Source organism: Pygoscelis adeliae, unplaced genomic scaffold (genome assembly GCF_000699105.1).
Source record: "Pygoscelis adeliae isolate BGI_AS28 unplaced genomic scaffold, ASM69910v1 Scaffold71, whole genome shotgun sequence".
Taxonomy (NCBI): domain Eukaryota; kingdom Metazoa; phylum Chordata; class Aves; order Sphenisciformes; family Spheniscidae; genus Pygoscelis; species Pygoscelis adeliae.
Window position 1 is genome coordinate 732,527 of NW_008824356.1, and position 14,825 is coordinate 747,351.

Here is a 14,825-nt window from a genome sequence, read left to right on the forward strand (position 1 = left end):
GTAACACCCATCGTCAAGGAACGGTAGCATCAGGAAAGCTAGAGACCAACTTACGAATAAGTTTACTTTATATGTACGTTAATTCTTTTATATTCAAATATGAAGTCAGAGAACAGACCTGAAACAGAGGTTAGTACTGACAGCTTTGCATAGTGTCATAAATTAAAAATCAGGGGCGGGGGGAAGCGTTATTTCTTAACGTAGCAACGATCGCATTCAAAAGCCAAAATAGTCGGTTTGAAGGGCACCCTGAAGAAGCCACCGCACCTTGCGTACAACAGTGAGCCGGGGATGTAGGTTTGCCAGTCCTCCTGGTGGGAGTGTTGAACAACCAGTGGTGAACTGGAGAAAAGCCTTCCTTTCATCCGAAGACATACCACACAAGACTCTCACAAATCGAAGGAATCCGGGGCTTAAAATAAATTAAAATAATTAGTTATGACAGCATTGCAAAGAGAGTGTTTCTTGAGACAGTACAATTACGATCTTCAGTCACGTCTAAGCAGTCATTGTAAGATTCTAGTGCCTGTTCAGTATTGAGTTAAGAATAAGACACCATAAAACCCATAAAAATACTTCCTTAACCTCCTCGCTGAGTGTTACACAGAAAAATGTAGGTAAAGAAGAACTTTTCTCCATACTTCTCTTGGAGTGTTATTCAGGTATCTTGCGTACAAATGGGTAGAGAAGTAGACAGAGCTCAAACCTATTCTATGAGAAGAATCCAACTGACTACAATCTTAAGACTTTTTCTGTACCACTTCTGCAGTATAAAGCCACTTCAATTTATGTATGATTTCATTTCTATCCTGTTAAAGACCCTCATGCGACAAAAATAGGAAAAACGTAACAGACTAGAACAGATTTTCGAGGAATCCTCCAGATACCAGCGCTTTCATCCATAGCAGCCCAGGGGGCATGAAGAAAGCACAGCCTGCTGAAACACACCCTCGGGTATCGGGCACTGTAATCTCAGCTGCATCTTTGCATGCGGGGCAGCGTCAATAGAAGGATCGCTCCACACAGCATCTCAGACTGATCAGGATCCTTCAGCTGCTTATACTAACACAGTTCCAGAAGTAATTTGTATGTTATTGCTACCAAAAATGACAAGCAGCAAAAAAAAAAACAACCCAAACCCAACAGACCCCAAAACGTTGAGACCACCTCCTGATAGCCAATCACCAGTATGTTTGTTCCCTGCATAGTACATTTTCTTTTCTAACTATGCTTGAAGAGAAAGAAATAAGAAAGAAGGGACAAGTAACAGCTATACCCAACTGAACAGAAATTATAACCACCACCAAAAATGAAAGTAAAGACTCTCAAATGCTATTTTTAATAGCCTGTATTAGTTAGCTGCCATTACATTTCCACTAGTTGTTCACATTTTAGTATTTTAAATTTTTTTATCCTCTCTCATCACAAAAACCTTCTAACCTATCTGTTGTAACGTACACGGTTATCTCATGTAGTTTTAGACAATCACTTGCTCTTCAGTGACCACCAATCCCATCCAATTTGGCGTCTTCATCTAATGAACATTCTGGACATTTTGTCACTTAACGTATCTTTTAGCTACTATTTTAAAATCACTCAGAATATAAGTACCTATCTCGTGTATATCCCAGTTTAGGTTCAGTATAATTGATGATATCCTCAGCTGCCCAAGAAGGTGACTGATTTCCACAAAGAATCATCTGAACTTCTTCATGGCTGAAGGAACTCAGCTTCTCCATTGGGAAGACTCTATTGAAGCCATCTTTAATTTACACAAGATATAGTTATAAATGTAAGTCAAATGAATGTTTATAAAATAACGTCAGCATTTCAGCTGTATTTTAGTCAAACCAGAATCAATCAGCAGTTTCTTAATTAAGGTAAACAGAACCTCTTCAAGATTAAAAATGGCATAACAAATGCAAAGGTGTTATGAAATTAATATCTTATCTATTGCATTCTTAATGTAGAAGTTTGTTTTTGAAAGCCCTTCCACGCCACCACTTTAAACCAGCACCCCCTGAACACCAGTCCACCTAACTGCATATATATTTTGCCATATTTAAAATTACCTCTGAATGCCTCCATCTGTTTCTGTATACCAGTATGCATACAGAAGTCAAACATGAGGTCTACGTATTCCTCTGCATTATCCATTGTCACAGTCTGCAAAGACAATAGATAAATACTGTAAGAATTCACTTTGCATTAGAGTTACTGCTGAGACAGTAAAAATTTAACTGCTGTTTAAATTGTAAAGGTAGGTTGTTTCCTTACCTCATCTTCACCACCTGGCTTGAGATCCACAGCTGTAAACCCATATACTTTGGACGAAGGGCAAAACTGAAAATTTAGACTTCAAAATACAAAGATAGTTACTAATTGTGAACAAGTCTGCTACTGCCTTTGCAAATACACCAGACCTAGAAACTGCACCCCACACACCCAAAAGCACCTCGCTACATTTCAAACCATTGTTTGCGGATCATGTTGTATATACATAAACAATGTCACCACAGTACAGAACTACAATTAGTAATGGACTACACAGATAATACGTGTTTCAAATCTATGGTATGCACATGCGTGTACTCACCCACTATTTATTTGGATTTGATAACCCTTGAAAATTTCGCAGTTTGATATCTTTAAGTTATCAGCTTCAAAACTACTCAAACTGTTTAATTCAGTTCAGAAACTCAAAAAATCCTTTACCTTCATTTCCAGCACTAACAGATACAGAGCCAGTTAACATATTAGACATGTAGGCCCTTCGATGGTGCTACCTGCTTTCTCTCTGTAACAAGCCATACTACAGTCCGCAAGGCCATAAGCAATTACTGAACTCCTTGCGGCGCATGACTGTAACAAACAACCCATAGTATTAACGGTAGAAAAACTACGTTGTTTCAAAAGAAATAATTTAAAACTACAAAAGGTGACATCCTGACACAAGTTTACACAGGTATGAGCACTTTTATGTCTTTAACATTTGCTAAAAGTTAGCAACAGTTCTGTTTAACATGGATTCAAACACTACACTGTGTGAAATTTCAATCTGTCCTCTTTAAAAGCTCTCAGAAAAACTTGATAAATTTCAATAGTTGTCATAGCAAAGAAATCACCGATTCACACTATACTAAAGGTCTTTACAAGTATTTGGGTGTTTCTAGAGAGTCATACGGCATTGCAGCGCAGCCACATTTAAGTTCAAACATTAGGAAACTGAGCAAGTGAGAAGAGAAAATCCTCAAACTAAGGAACAAGAAAGAACATAGCTACAGATGGCAAACTGGATCTTGCGGCATCTCTGATGACTCCTCCTTGCAACAATACTATTTAAAATGAAGAAATCTTCAGTTTTAATTACACGTATTGATGTTTGTCTCTAACACAACACTGTTTGCATATTTATAAATAAATATGAAAACTCTTACCCCAAATCCTCTATGCTAAGTGGAGGCCCCGAACCTGATGGATTCTTCAGCATCAGTTCCTGTAGTTTTGTGTTCTTTTCGTCTTCTGACAGACTTTTGTTGCTTAAAATTTGGCGCCTTTTAATTGCAAGGTCCTTAATTTCTTTTAGAAACCTAGCTCTATGTGGATTTACTAATTCAAAGTCTTCCCATGTTAAAATTCCATTAAACCAGGCGGGAGGTTTAGGTTTTGGTGGATCAAGAATAAATTCTGATTTGGAGTCTTCTTCCAGACTTCCCACTGACAAGGAATCATGCCCTTCTTCTGTAGAAGCCTCCGACTGACTTTCAGTACAGTGCAAGTCTCTGTCACCCCGTGATTCATATATCAACTTACTCATGTTACTTTTAATGTCCCCCATACACATGAGTTTAAAAAAAGGCTTAGAAATGGGTAAATCCACAAGTCTATTGTCCTGAATGCATTTAGCCAAGAAAATTCCAAGGAAATGAAAGAGTTTGGTTATTCTTTCAAGTTCATCGCTATCTTGTGGGAATGGTGCTGTGAAGAGTCCACATGACCTCTGTACATAGTAGCCAGGGGGTTTCAATCCACCACCAATATCAACCTGATTTAAGAGACACACACACAAAAAAGCTGACGTTGTTAAAGGTGAATTTAATTATATATCTGTGCTGTTTAACTTATACTTTACTTCCCTGTTAAACAGAGAGAACAGGTTAGAAAGCAAGCTGTGGAGCAGAGTGGTCATTCTTGACCATGATGAGTGGCTGCTCACCGATCGTGTGTTCTTCCCTTCTGGATAGCTAGCTCACTTTTCTTTTATACAAGTACTCAGTTTAAAATGCAAATTGAAATATACCTGACGAGACTCGTCATCTGGAAAGTCGTCATCACAAAGCCAAGCTCCCAAATCTGTCCTCTGAAATTCTGCTGCCACCAATGCATAAAATTCCAAGGTAGGACCCAGGCCTGTTCCTTCCTCCCCTAAAAACTCAACCTAGAAAAACATAAGGAATGTTAATAATAAAAGAAAATCCTAGTGAAATGTTTAGTGTTGGTTATGGAACAGGATATTCAATATCCCGGCCAGTACATTAGAAATAGCTACCTAACCTCGCTCTGCTAGGCAGATATGCTTTACCTCTAGAACAGATTTTCTGTCTGCATGAATCTGCATGACATTTTCTGCCCATTCCATCAAGGATTCACCTCGCGGAACTTTTACTCTTTCATGTTTGAGACGCCCAACTCTGAATTCTCCTGGATCATCACGTCGCACTGTGCTTGTGGTCCTCGTCCGTTCAACAGTGGCTTCACGTCTGTTCTGTAGCCATACAATTGCTCTGGACAAAAAACAACAGTTGTTTAAAACTTCGATGTCTACCAGCATGAAAACTTGAAAGTAGCTACTACGAAAAAGTTACCTTATTAAGTACTAATTACCTCCTCCTGATTTTTTTTTTAAAGTTATATACCAACGTATTTCTCAGAAATATCCAAAACACCCAAATATAGGCTGCTTCATATTTTATGAGTTTAGCAAACTAAATAATTTTTAATTACTATGAAGGGCCAGCCATAACTTCTGATGTAATAGATAGCACCAATGGAAACACACAATTGTTGATCTGAATTACTATAGTATTCATATTACAGTGGAATGAACAGAAGGTAGCACTTACTGTAGTACTTTTTTTAATCACAGATGCTCAAAACTGTTTATAGACACTTACTACAACTTCCATTATATACTGCAAGGCAGTTGTACATCACCCCATTGATACTGACCAAGTTTTACAGCAAGATTTACTTACTTGCACACTTATTAGAGAAACACAGAACCAAAGTTGAAGTGCAATCGTACACATACAGACCCGTATCAGTGAAGGAAGAACAGCCGCCTCTAACAGCAGTACTTATATGAAGTCAAAGTTTGAAATTCTTGTATGTATTGTCATCTATGCAGTAATAAACTATCTACAAAGCTACCATCTGTCGGTTGTTTGCAAGCATGGTCAAGTGTCATGACAGACTCAGAGTGTGTACATGCCCGTGTGCATGTACACACAGAGTTCATACATAGTATATGAGTTTTAAGAACTATTTGCAATATTTTTAAGAGCTCAGGAAAGCTCTTTACTTACCAAGTAAATACCATGCAATGTTTCCTGAAGGATCTCTTTAAAACACAGTTTTTCTAAAACATTACCTTTTTTCAAAACAAAAACAAAAAACCAAACACACGTGGTCCAGTTTTCTGGACCATTTTTCCACAGAAATTAAGTTTTTCCATATTAAGAAGATTTAAACTGACGTCTTGCAAGACAATACCTTTTCTTCTCTTCCTTTTTCTTTCTTTTTAAATGCCTCATTTTACACTCTTCATGAGGCATTTCTACTGTGTATTAGACACACCAGCAATTTTTGCAACTCAGCATCTACACTTTTCTTCCTCTTTGGAAAAACAAACTAACAAAGAAACAGCCAAGAAAACCCACAGAAATGAATTCTTCCTTCTCGTTACGTAAAAGCAAGCTGGCAAAAAGGTTTACACTGTCTACATACTCTCAAGGTAATCACAGCTGCAATCAAAATATTAAGGATTCCTAGGTTAACAGAACACTTTAGAGAGTACGCTTAAAAGTTTTAATGTCTGGTCTTGTTACAGTTTCATTATGCAGCTAATACTAACTTTCGAAAGAGCATCCATTTCTTAGATTTTGTCTATTTAGTAAAGACTTTAGTGAATTCAAAACAAATGAACCAAAACAAACAATCACCAAACCATTGTAGGAACTATAAAAGATATGTGCTTCGGTGTATGCTTTCAAAAAACATTAAATTCACATTTATTTTCAGAATTTTTTTGTTTCTTACTCCTTTATGCAATGAACTGCAACCCAGTCAAATTACTGCCTGATATGATAACCTAGCTAGAGGTACACAAGCAAGTTGAGGTAGAGGTACACACAGCTAAAGTTGAAAAATGAAAATTCTTCAAAGGAATTTCCTGAATAATATCAAACAGAAGGTAGGCTACTCATCATAAACCTCTAACACAATGAACAAGAAATGTTTCAAGTGTCCAAAAGTCTTTCTGAAGTTTTCCATCTCCTTCCCTTTTTTTCTACTATCTAAAACGCTCTACATTTGGCAAGCAAAATCCATCTTGTTAGGATAAAGTGCTTCTGTGAATTAGCAATTACAAAAAAACTATTAAATTTTTATTTAAAAAAAAAAAGGAAGCAGCCTTAATTTTTTTTTTTTTTTTTTTTTTTACCTTGATGCTCCAAATGTAGTGCATGTGAAGTACAACTGTCTTGTTTCAAATGGAATTAAGAAAGGACACTTGCTTGTTAGCTGCTCACACCAGTCTGGCAAAGCTCCACTTGCTAGTGCCAAGGGTTCCTGTAGTTTAATGCAAGGAAAAAAAAATTAAAAATAAAGTGTTTCTAACATTAGACTCGGGTTGTCCCAACAAGTTTGTAACCAAGCATCCAGACACCCAATACACCAAAGTATGGAGTTCTCCCCTGTGCTTGAGCAAGTTTCTTCCTTCTCAGCAACTGCTACTTCCTCCCCCGCCCCTTAAATGCTATGAATGAGAAGTTCACAGAGTTTCTAGGACTTAAGAGCGGACACAGGGTGCTTTGGCACAAACACACTAAAAGCTGTAGTAAATCTCTGGGATATGAACTACTCAAAGCACTACGGGGAGATCCGGGTATACAATTACCCGGAGAGAATTACTTCCGAGTTTTGCCCAAAAGTGATTAGCTACTACCTCCTCAATACCAGAAGACACAAAAGAAACTTGGTGGTAGTAAAGATGATCCCCACTGAAACATTACTGTAGTCCCTTCTAAAATACAAGTATAATAGAAAAACACCATAGAAATTATTACTCTAAAGATACTCAGGGTGCCTGAACAGCCTTTAAAAGAACATGAAAAACTTGAACTTTTTTTTTTTAATGAATAATTAGGGCAACTTAACTGTAATAAGAAAAACCTCAAAAAGCACACAAGAGCCAAGCAAGTGAAGAATCTTCACCTTCTTTAAATCTTTGTTAAAGAAAATGTAGTGCTACTGAAGAACTACATCTTAAAGTTGTCCTTTTAACGCACCTAACTGACCTAGTACCAAGAATATGTTTTCTAAATGCTATTTTTGAAAGCTTGATGTGGAATGTATAAACAATAAAAAGTTTATGGACCCCAACACAATTAATTGCCTTTGTTACAATATCATCAGGCAGACATACATACACTATGTGGTAACATCGATGTCCGGTGCAGAAAAAAGATTATTCTTCATAACCAAAAGATACAATTCTGTTACAACTTTTTTCTTGGTATGTTTTTATTCAGACTAGCCTGTTCTTACAGAATTTACTCATCCAAAATATAAGGAAGTAAATATTGTATGAAACAATTCAAAAGTCAAAATGGCAAAAACCCTAATAATTTCAAACAAAGGAAGGAAGAGTATACTAGAGCCTTAAAAACAATATTACGTATATACATTGTGCATAATACATTAATGTAATACCTCAATCTGTTGCAGAATCTTTGTAGTAATTTTTTTGCTTGTGAATTCATCTGGTGGAAAGTTAAACTGAGGATGCTCATCTCCTTCTGAAAATATCAAGAGAAAATTTTTCCTTTATTTTGTTTTCATTAAAACATTTAAGAAGCTCTGCTGGATAAATAACTTACCTTCTTGAGAAGTTCGTGCTGCGTAAGGGTCACTGGCAACTATATACAAAATGCGAAGTAACTGCAGAACATCTTCTACTCCACAGGAGTTCTGCCCACTGCCAGCTTTGGCCTGAGGTTGTTCCTTTGCCAAACTAAGGATATCAGAATTTTGAAGAGTAGAAATGGCCCCTTGACTTAATCCAGATTTTGATCCATGTTCACAAAAATCCTGTAAAAAAAGAATTTTTAAGAATGAAAACTGTGTGTTACTTTCTTTAGGACTGCGCACTCCAAGTTAATAATTTGAAAAATCAGAATGGTTACTGTGTTTAACCTCAACACTTAGTTAAATTGTGGATGGTTCAAATCATGATTCAAATGCATTCTAACATGACTATATTTAACAGAAGACATAAAAAAAAAGCAGCAAAAACTAAACTTGATACTGGCATGTGAACATTCAACTTTCCTATCCATGTCATATCCCTCCTCCACAAGAATCTTTAAAGCTGCAAAACAAAGCACACAGCCATTCACAATAAAAAGAGTTTGTATGCAGACATATACCTTGTATGCAGCTATGAGCTGGGAACAATTTCTGTTTTTCCTAATACTTTTATTAGTGCCGGTTAATTTCCAGTGGCGCAGGAAAGCTGAGTCTGCATTCTTCTGCAGGTAGGTTATCAAGTCATTCTTTGGTAATTCGTCAGTGCCAAGGTACTGCTCCACATGCTCTACTGACCAGCAACCCTACAACAGGAACCACCAAATGTTGGTTTTTCCTGATTGTAAAGTCTTTGAGATTTCACATGCATTACATACTGTCTTTTTTAAAGGAGCATGCATTTACAACTATACTCACTCATATCCTTTAAGTAATTGAAAACTGTTAGTTTTTTTTAACGTAGCATTTCAAAAACTGCAATAAGATTTGTTTTGCTTTTGTTTAAACAGCCATAAAAACATGAACAACGGCATAGAAGTAAGTCTTACCATTTTTCCACTTTCCTTCTCTTTATCAGAATCCTTCATTTCTCTGTACATGATTCTAGGTATCAAAACAATGAGTTAGTATTTCATACTCATAGCACATCCTCTAAATTCTGAAGTTATACATTGACTTGTTAGACATCGATGACATTTAAATAACATGATGTAAACCAGCAATAGCAGCTGCTCTTTGCTGCACAGAACATCTGGGATACCCTGATGCAGCAAAGTTCTTCAACTCATATTTAATCTTCAATATTCATTGAGTAATCAAACAACCTTCATTGTGCAAATTTCCCACACCAACTTTAGGTTCTTCACCACACATGCACCAGCACTTTGAAATTTTGAAGTTCTAGGGTAGTTTGCTGTGTATTAACTTAGGAGATATGCACATTTACAACTATTTCTCATCCTTTCTAACTAGAAAACAGTTTTGTTACAGCACACAATTTTTGATACAAGGCAACTCAGAAAATAGGTGTAACACATGAGCACTGCTGAAATCTGAAATACAAAGTTAAAAAACCTGCGACCACCTTACTGCAGTTCTGGCTTTCGTATAGGTTAGTTTTCTAGTCTCACAGAAGTTACATTGGTGTAGTAAATGGAAAATACACACAATCATATAGTCTTATCATTTCTGTCTATTACTATAAAGCAAGTAAGGTCAAATTAGGGTAGAGAGAACAGCTGAAGTTGGAAGGGACCTCTGTGGAGTCCTAGTCCAATACCCCTGCTCAAATGTTATGTTTAAATGGAATTTCCCCTATTTCAATTTGTGCCATTTTCTTCTTGTCCTTTCACTTGTCGCAACAAAAAAGTCTATGCTCTGTCTTCCTTACTTTCTCCCATCAGGTATTCAATACACGTTGGTAAGATCCCCCAAGCCTTTTTTTCTCCAGGCTAGACAGTCCCGGATCTCTCAGACTCTCTTCGTATGACAGACACTTTAAGCCCTTTAGTCATCCTAGTGGCCCTTTGCTAGACTCACTCCAGCTCACTCCAGTCCGTGTCTCTCTCGTACTGAGGAGCCCTGAACTGAACATAGCAGTCCAGACGTGTCTCACCAGCGCTCAGCAGAGGGGGAAGATCACCTCCCTCAACCTTCCTAATGCAGCCCAGGATGCTGCTGACCTTCTTTGCTGCCAGGGTGCATAGCTGGCTTGCGTTCAACTTTATGTCCACCAGGACCCTCAGGGCCTTTTCCGCCACGCTGCTTTCCAGCCAGTTGGCCCCCAGCCTGTACTGGCAGTTATGTCTCCCCAGCTGCTAGACTTTGCATTTCCCTTTGTGGAACTTCATCAAGTTCCCATCTCCCCATTTCTCCAGCCTGATGAGGTGTCTCAGAATGGCAGCACAACCATCTGGTACAACAATGACTCCTCCCAGTTTTGCTTTGTCTGCAAGCCTGCTGAGGGTCTGCTCTGTCCCATCATACAGTTCATTAATGTAGATGTTAAACAGTACTGGACCCAGTATCGACCCTTGGGGTACACCACTAATGACTGGCCTCCAGCTGGGCTTCATACCAATGATCACAACTATCTGAGCCTGGCAGTTCAGGCAGTTTTCAGACACTATCTAGTCCATACTTTATTAGCTTTTCAACGAGGGAGAAAGTGTTGAAAGCCTTGCTAAAGTCGAAGAAAATAACATCTGCTGCTTTCTCCTCATGCACTGACCTAGTCATCTTATCATAGAAGGCTATCAGATTGGTTAAAAATTATTTCCTCTTCATAAATTCATGCCACCTACTCCCTATCACCTTCTTTGTCCTTCATTGTTTGGAAATGATTTCCAGGACTATTTCCATCACCTTTCCAGGGATGAAGGAGAGGGTGACCAGTCTGTAGTTCCCTAGATCTTTCCTGCCCTTCTGGGGGATAGGAGTGACACTTGCTTTCCTCCAATCCTCAGAAACGTCTCCCAATCACCAAGACCTTTCAAAGATAATCAAGAGTGGCCAGCTCTTGTGGGTGCATTGGGTCCCATGGACTTGTATGTCCTGTTTCTTTAAGCGTTCCCTAACCTTTTGCTCTTCACATCCCTCACCAGATTCAACTCCAGATGAGCTTTGGCTTTCCTAACCCCATACCTTCACACTGGGACAATGTCTCTATATTCCCCCTGGGTCAGCTGACCCTCTTCCACTTCTTGCGTGCTTCCTTTTCATGATTTGCGTTCTCTTGGGAGTTTCTTGTTCATCCATGCAGGTCTCCTGCTGCCTCTGCCTGATTTCCCACACATTGGGATGGATTGTTTTGAGCCTGGAGAACGTGATCCTTGAAAAATCAATCATCTCTCCTGGACCTCTCTTCTCTCTAGGACTGTATCCCCATGGGATTCTTCCAAGCTGATCCCTAAGCAGACCAAATTCTGCTCTCTTGGTCAACTGCTTGACTTGTGAAATATTATTAACAAGTCACAGTTGAGCTTTGGAGATTATGACTTTTTTTGTTTTGTAGTCACAGCACTAGCTTTAAAACCAGTAATGACATCCTGACATAAATGCAAGAAAAACTAATTCTAGCATTGCTTCCTACAGAGGAGAAAGAAAAACTTAACATTGTTTCACACCCTTTTCCTCATCAGTCACGGTGTTCTCTACAGAGAATAACAAACTTGTGAGCTTACGTGTATGTTGGCTCCCAAATACGTCTAAGTTTGTCAGATTTCACATTGCCATTACAGGAAAGCTGTAACAATTTCTGTACGTAGTAAAAGATGGTAGATCGAAAGTTTGTTAAGGGCAGTTCTACTTCTCGAGTTGTTCCAAGACCAGAAACTTTCAAGGTAAGTGCTAAACGTGGCGAAGGCATGCACTCAACCTCTTCCAAGAGTTCTGAATGAGGTGTACCTGCATGTGAAAAATCATTTGAGAAGCTGTTAATACAGAATATGTAATGCATGACAAGTTGGCTTAAACATTAATAAAGTGGCTCAATAAGGAAGCGTGAAGACTTCCTGCACACATGCCAAAGAGATGATACCGAGTTGTAACTATAAACTATATTTAAGGGCTGTAACTACAGCACTTCTCTATGCAAATAAAGCTAACAGGAATTTTTGAAATCCCTATTGATTCTTACATCTTGATAACATCCCCTTTAATATTAATCACAGCACATGCATTTGTCTTTTTCATACACAGTATCTTCCTGTTGTATTAACTCATTTCAGTTCATCAAAACCAATGACGGCTCATTTCCACAGAAACTAAACCTACATATTTCTTTCTGTAAAGAACGTTGACTACACCCACACTGCAAAACAAGAATGAACTAAGGAGCAAGATCAGGTGCTATGCTGCTGGTCATACAGACCACTCAATTACTGTATTAGCTTTCCCCTTGCCTCTGCTTTGGGCTGTTTCAACAAGCCCTCTCCAATCAAAGCTATTCTGGGTAGCTCAACACACAGATTATTCCCTGCAGGTGGAACCAGACATAGCAAGAGATTTATCACTAATCCAAGTTAAATTCATGAGTATGCTTATTTTACACAGCTTTTAATTTACTTTTCCCTCAATAATGCTCGGACCCACAGACGTAGATGAAACTCTTATTCAAACGGAGAAAAGCCACACAGCCACAAAAGCATGTTGTACTGGTTAATAGTGCTGGGATCCCCAGAGCCCAATGGGCCTTTAACAGTGAGTCTCCACCCTAAAGCCAGATCAAGTATCACAAATGTCTTGTCAGCATACCGGGTGGAGGGATTTCTAGGTCAGTTGTTTGCTGAACATTAGTACGACCAGGTCTTGGGTCAAAAGCAGGAACCAGAGCAGAAAACTGACGTTTCAATACATAATCATCATCCCATGTTCTTCTACGGCCTCCTTTGGTTTCATACTCCTCTTCTTCCTGAAAAAAAGTAGTTGTTTTTTAAATTCTGCTACAAAGAATCATTTGATCAAAAATGTAATAGTTAGGGAATAGAGCAGTCACGGAAACTAAAATTGACACAAAAGATAGCAAAGGTGGCACATAACAGTATTAGTTCCATTTAACTGGTCAGGCAGGAATCAAGAGAATTATCAAAACCACAGGCACACAGAAATCAACATAAATGGGCTAACCTTACAATACGTGTATTTACAATTTCTGGAAAGAATGAAACTTTCCATGAAGCACCAGAACCATAGGGAAATAGAGTATTGTAGACCAGCAAACTTGGTGTAGATATTTTGTGTATTCCACAAACTTTGGAGTATCAAAGATTCAAGTAAAGCAACGGTGTCAAAATAAACACATTAACTTTTCTGAAACCAAGAAGTATTTTTTGAAAGTGTATACATATATTGATATATAATGTATACACGTTTTATCCAGAGATTAAATCAAATACCAAAATACTGGAACTATGATGGTGGGAGAAATCTAATTTTCGTTAAGCCTTAGCGAGTATTAATTACTTACGATTTTTCTACAACAAGTTTTTAATCTGTTCAACTCCTCATTGAGAAGAATTACATAGTATATCAGAGGGAACAGGACTGGAACCCAAGAAAGGAAAATTTTCTTTTCCAGATCCGATTCTTGCTGTGTAATCTTAAGCAAAGACTAATTTAGCGATTTCTGCTTCTTCCCATGAACAACAATAGTAACCCCATTTAATAATTTCTGGAAAGTGATCAACAATCTACAAACTAAGGTTGTTGTTTGCATTGTAGATCCATTTAAGTAGTACTGGCTTTTCCATTCCTAACTTCCTATCTTTGTGAAGAAGGTGAAATAATGAAATATTTAGTACTGTATTTGAGTTTCTATTAAAAGCATAATCATAGTAGGTTAAAGTGCTAAACACTTTGGTTCAAATGACTAAAAGTTGTGCACATTAATTACAAGAGGAAATTTCTATAATTCCATAAAACTATATTTACATTTATGTAATAAACATTAAACTATCATTAGTGAAGTCTTAAGATATTTTTCCTCTTAGACCCTGCAATATCCATTCTGATCACTTCAATGGTGGTAGAAGACCAAGCATTCATCATACCACTAAAGAAGAACCAAATGAAAAGCCAGAACTCACAATAATGTAGGCAAGACCCATGGGGACTAACCTGCTGGGTTTTGACTTGTCCTTTTCTTTTTTTTCTTTTTTTTTTTTTTAAGAGATATTTCCTCTGGCATACTTAAATTATTACAGTTTGCTTCACACAGGCCTACAGTTAAACACACCCCAGAACTGTATCACTACAAAATTCAGCAGCCTACCCACAAAGTTACACCATTTCATCAGCCAGTGAACTAGTGATCCATCATTTCTACTGTCTGTCAACTTGTTCCCAGGCTGTTTTTAAGATGTTAATTCTGACCTATAAGGTCTCAGGGTGTGCTGGTGTTCACAAACACTTTTCTCTGGAATAAATGTTGAAGATCGTACAATCAAATTTGTACAGAAAGGGGACTGCCTTGTTAGCTGTTCTATCTAGTGAGTTCTTGCAATTTTATCACACCCATTTGAATGCATGAGAAAACAGCTTTCTTAATACTCAAAATATATGCAAGAATGGGGAAAAGGGACAATGAACTGTCTTCGTAAAGTAGTATTCAGTTTGCAGCCCCTGAAAAGTGTAATATGATTTTAACTTTGGCATTTCATTTAGAGTCTTTATGGATAGGTACTCCAAACTAGTAGTCCTAAATCTAAATACATTTGTTTTAATGAATGGAAAGATTATAG

The 14,825-nt window shown here is 37.8% G+C and overlaps 1 protein-coding gene across 12 annotated transcripts in view; it reads right to left on the reverse strand.

The window, feature by feature from the left end:
• The window catches only part of HECTD1 (HECT domain containing E3 ubiquitin protein ligase 1), a 63,084-nt gene that overhangs the window by 1,055 nt on the left and 47,204 nt on the right, over window positions 1–14,825 (reverse strand). For 11 of the 12 annotated variants that reach the window (XM_009319355.1, XM_009319350.1, XM_009319357.1 and 8 more), the window contains 14 exons: window positions 12,841–12,997; window positions 11,769–11,991; window positions 9,135–9,189; window positions 8,709–8,891; window positions 8,160–8,370; window positions 7,993–8,078; window positions 6,722–6,849; window positions 4,583–4,784; window positions 4,301–4,438; window positions 3,438–4,045; window positions 2,278–2,356; window positions 2,073–2,166; window positions 1,612–1,762; window positions 268–412 (listed from right to left, as the gene is read on the reverse strand). In XM_009319355.1, the coding sequence (XP_009317630.1) occupies window positions 268–412; window positions 1,612–1,762; window positions 2,073–2,166; window positions 2,278–2,356; window positions 3,438–4,045; window positions 4,301–4,438; window positions 4,583–4,784; window positions 6,722–6,849; window positions 7,993–8,078; window positions 8,160–8,370; window positions 8,709–8,891; window positions 9,135–9,189; window positions 11,769–11,991; window positions 12,841–12,997 (2,460 nt within the window). The remainder of the gene's footprint in view (window positions 1–267; window positions 413–1,611; window positions 1,763–2,072; window positions 2,167–2,277; window positions 2,357–3,437; window positions 4,046–4,300; window positions 4,439–4,582; window positions 4,785–6,721; window positions 6,850–7,992; window positions 8,079–8,159; window positions 8,371–8,708; window positions 8,892–9,134; window positions 9,190–11,768; window positions 11,992–12,840; window positions 12,998–14,825) is intronic. The other variant, XM_009319354.1, reaches the window with a different exon arrangement.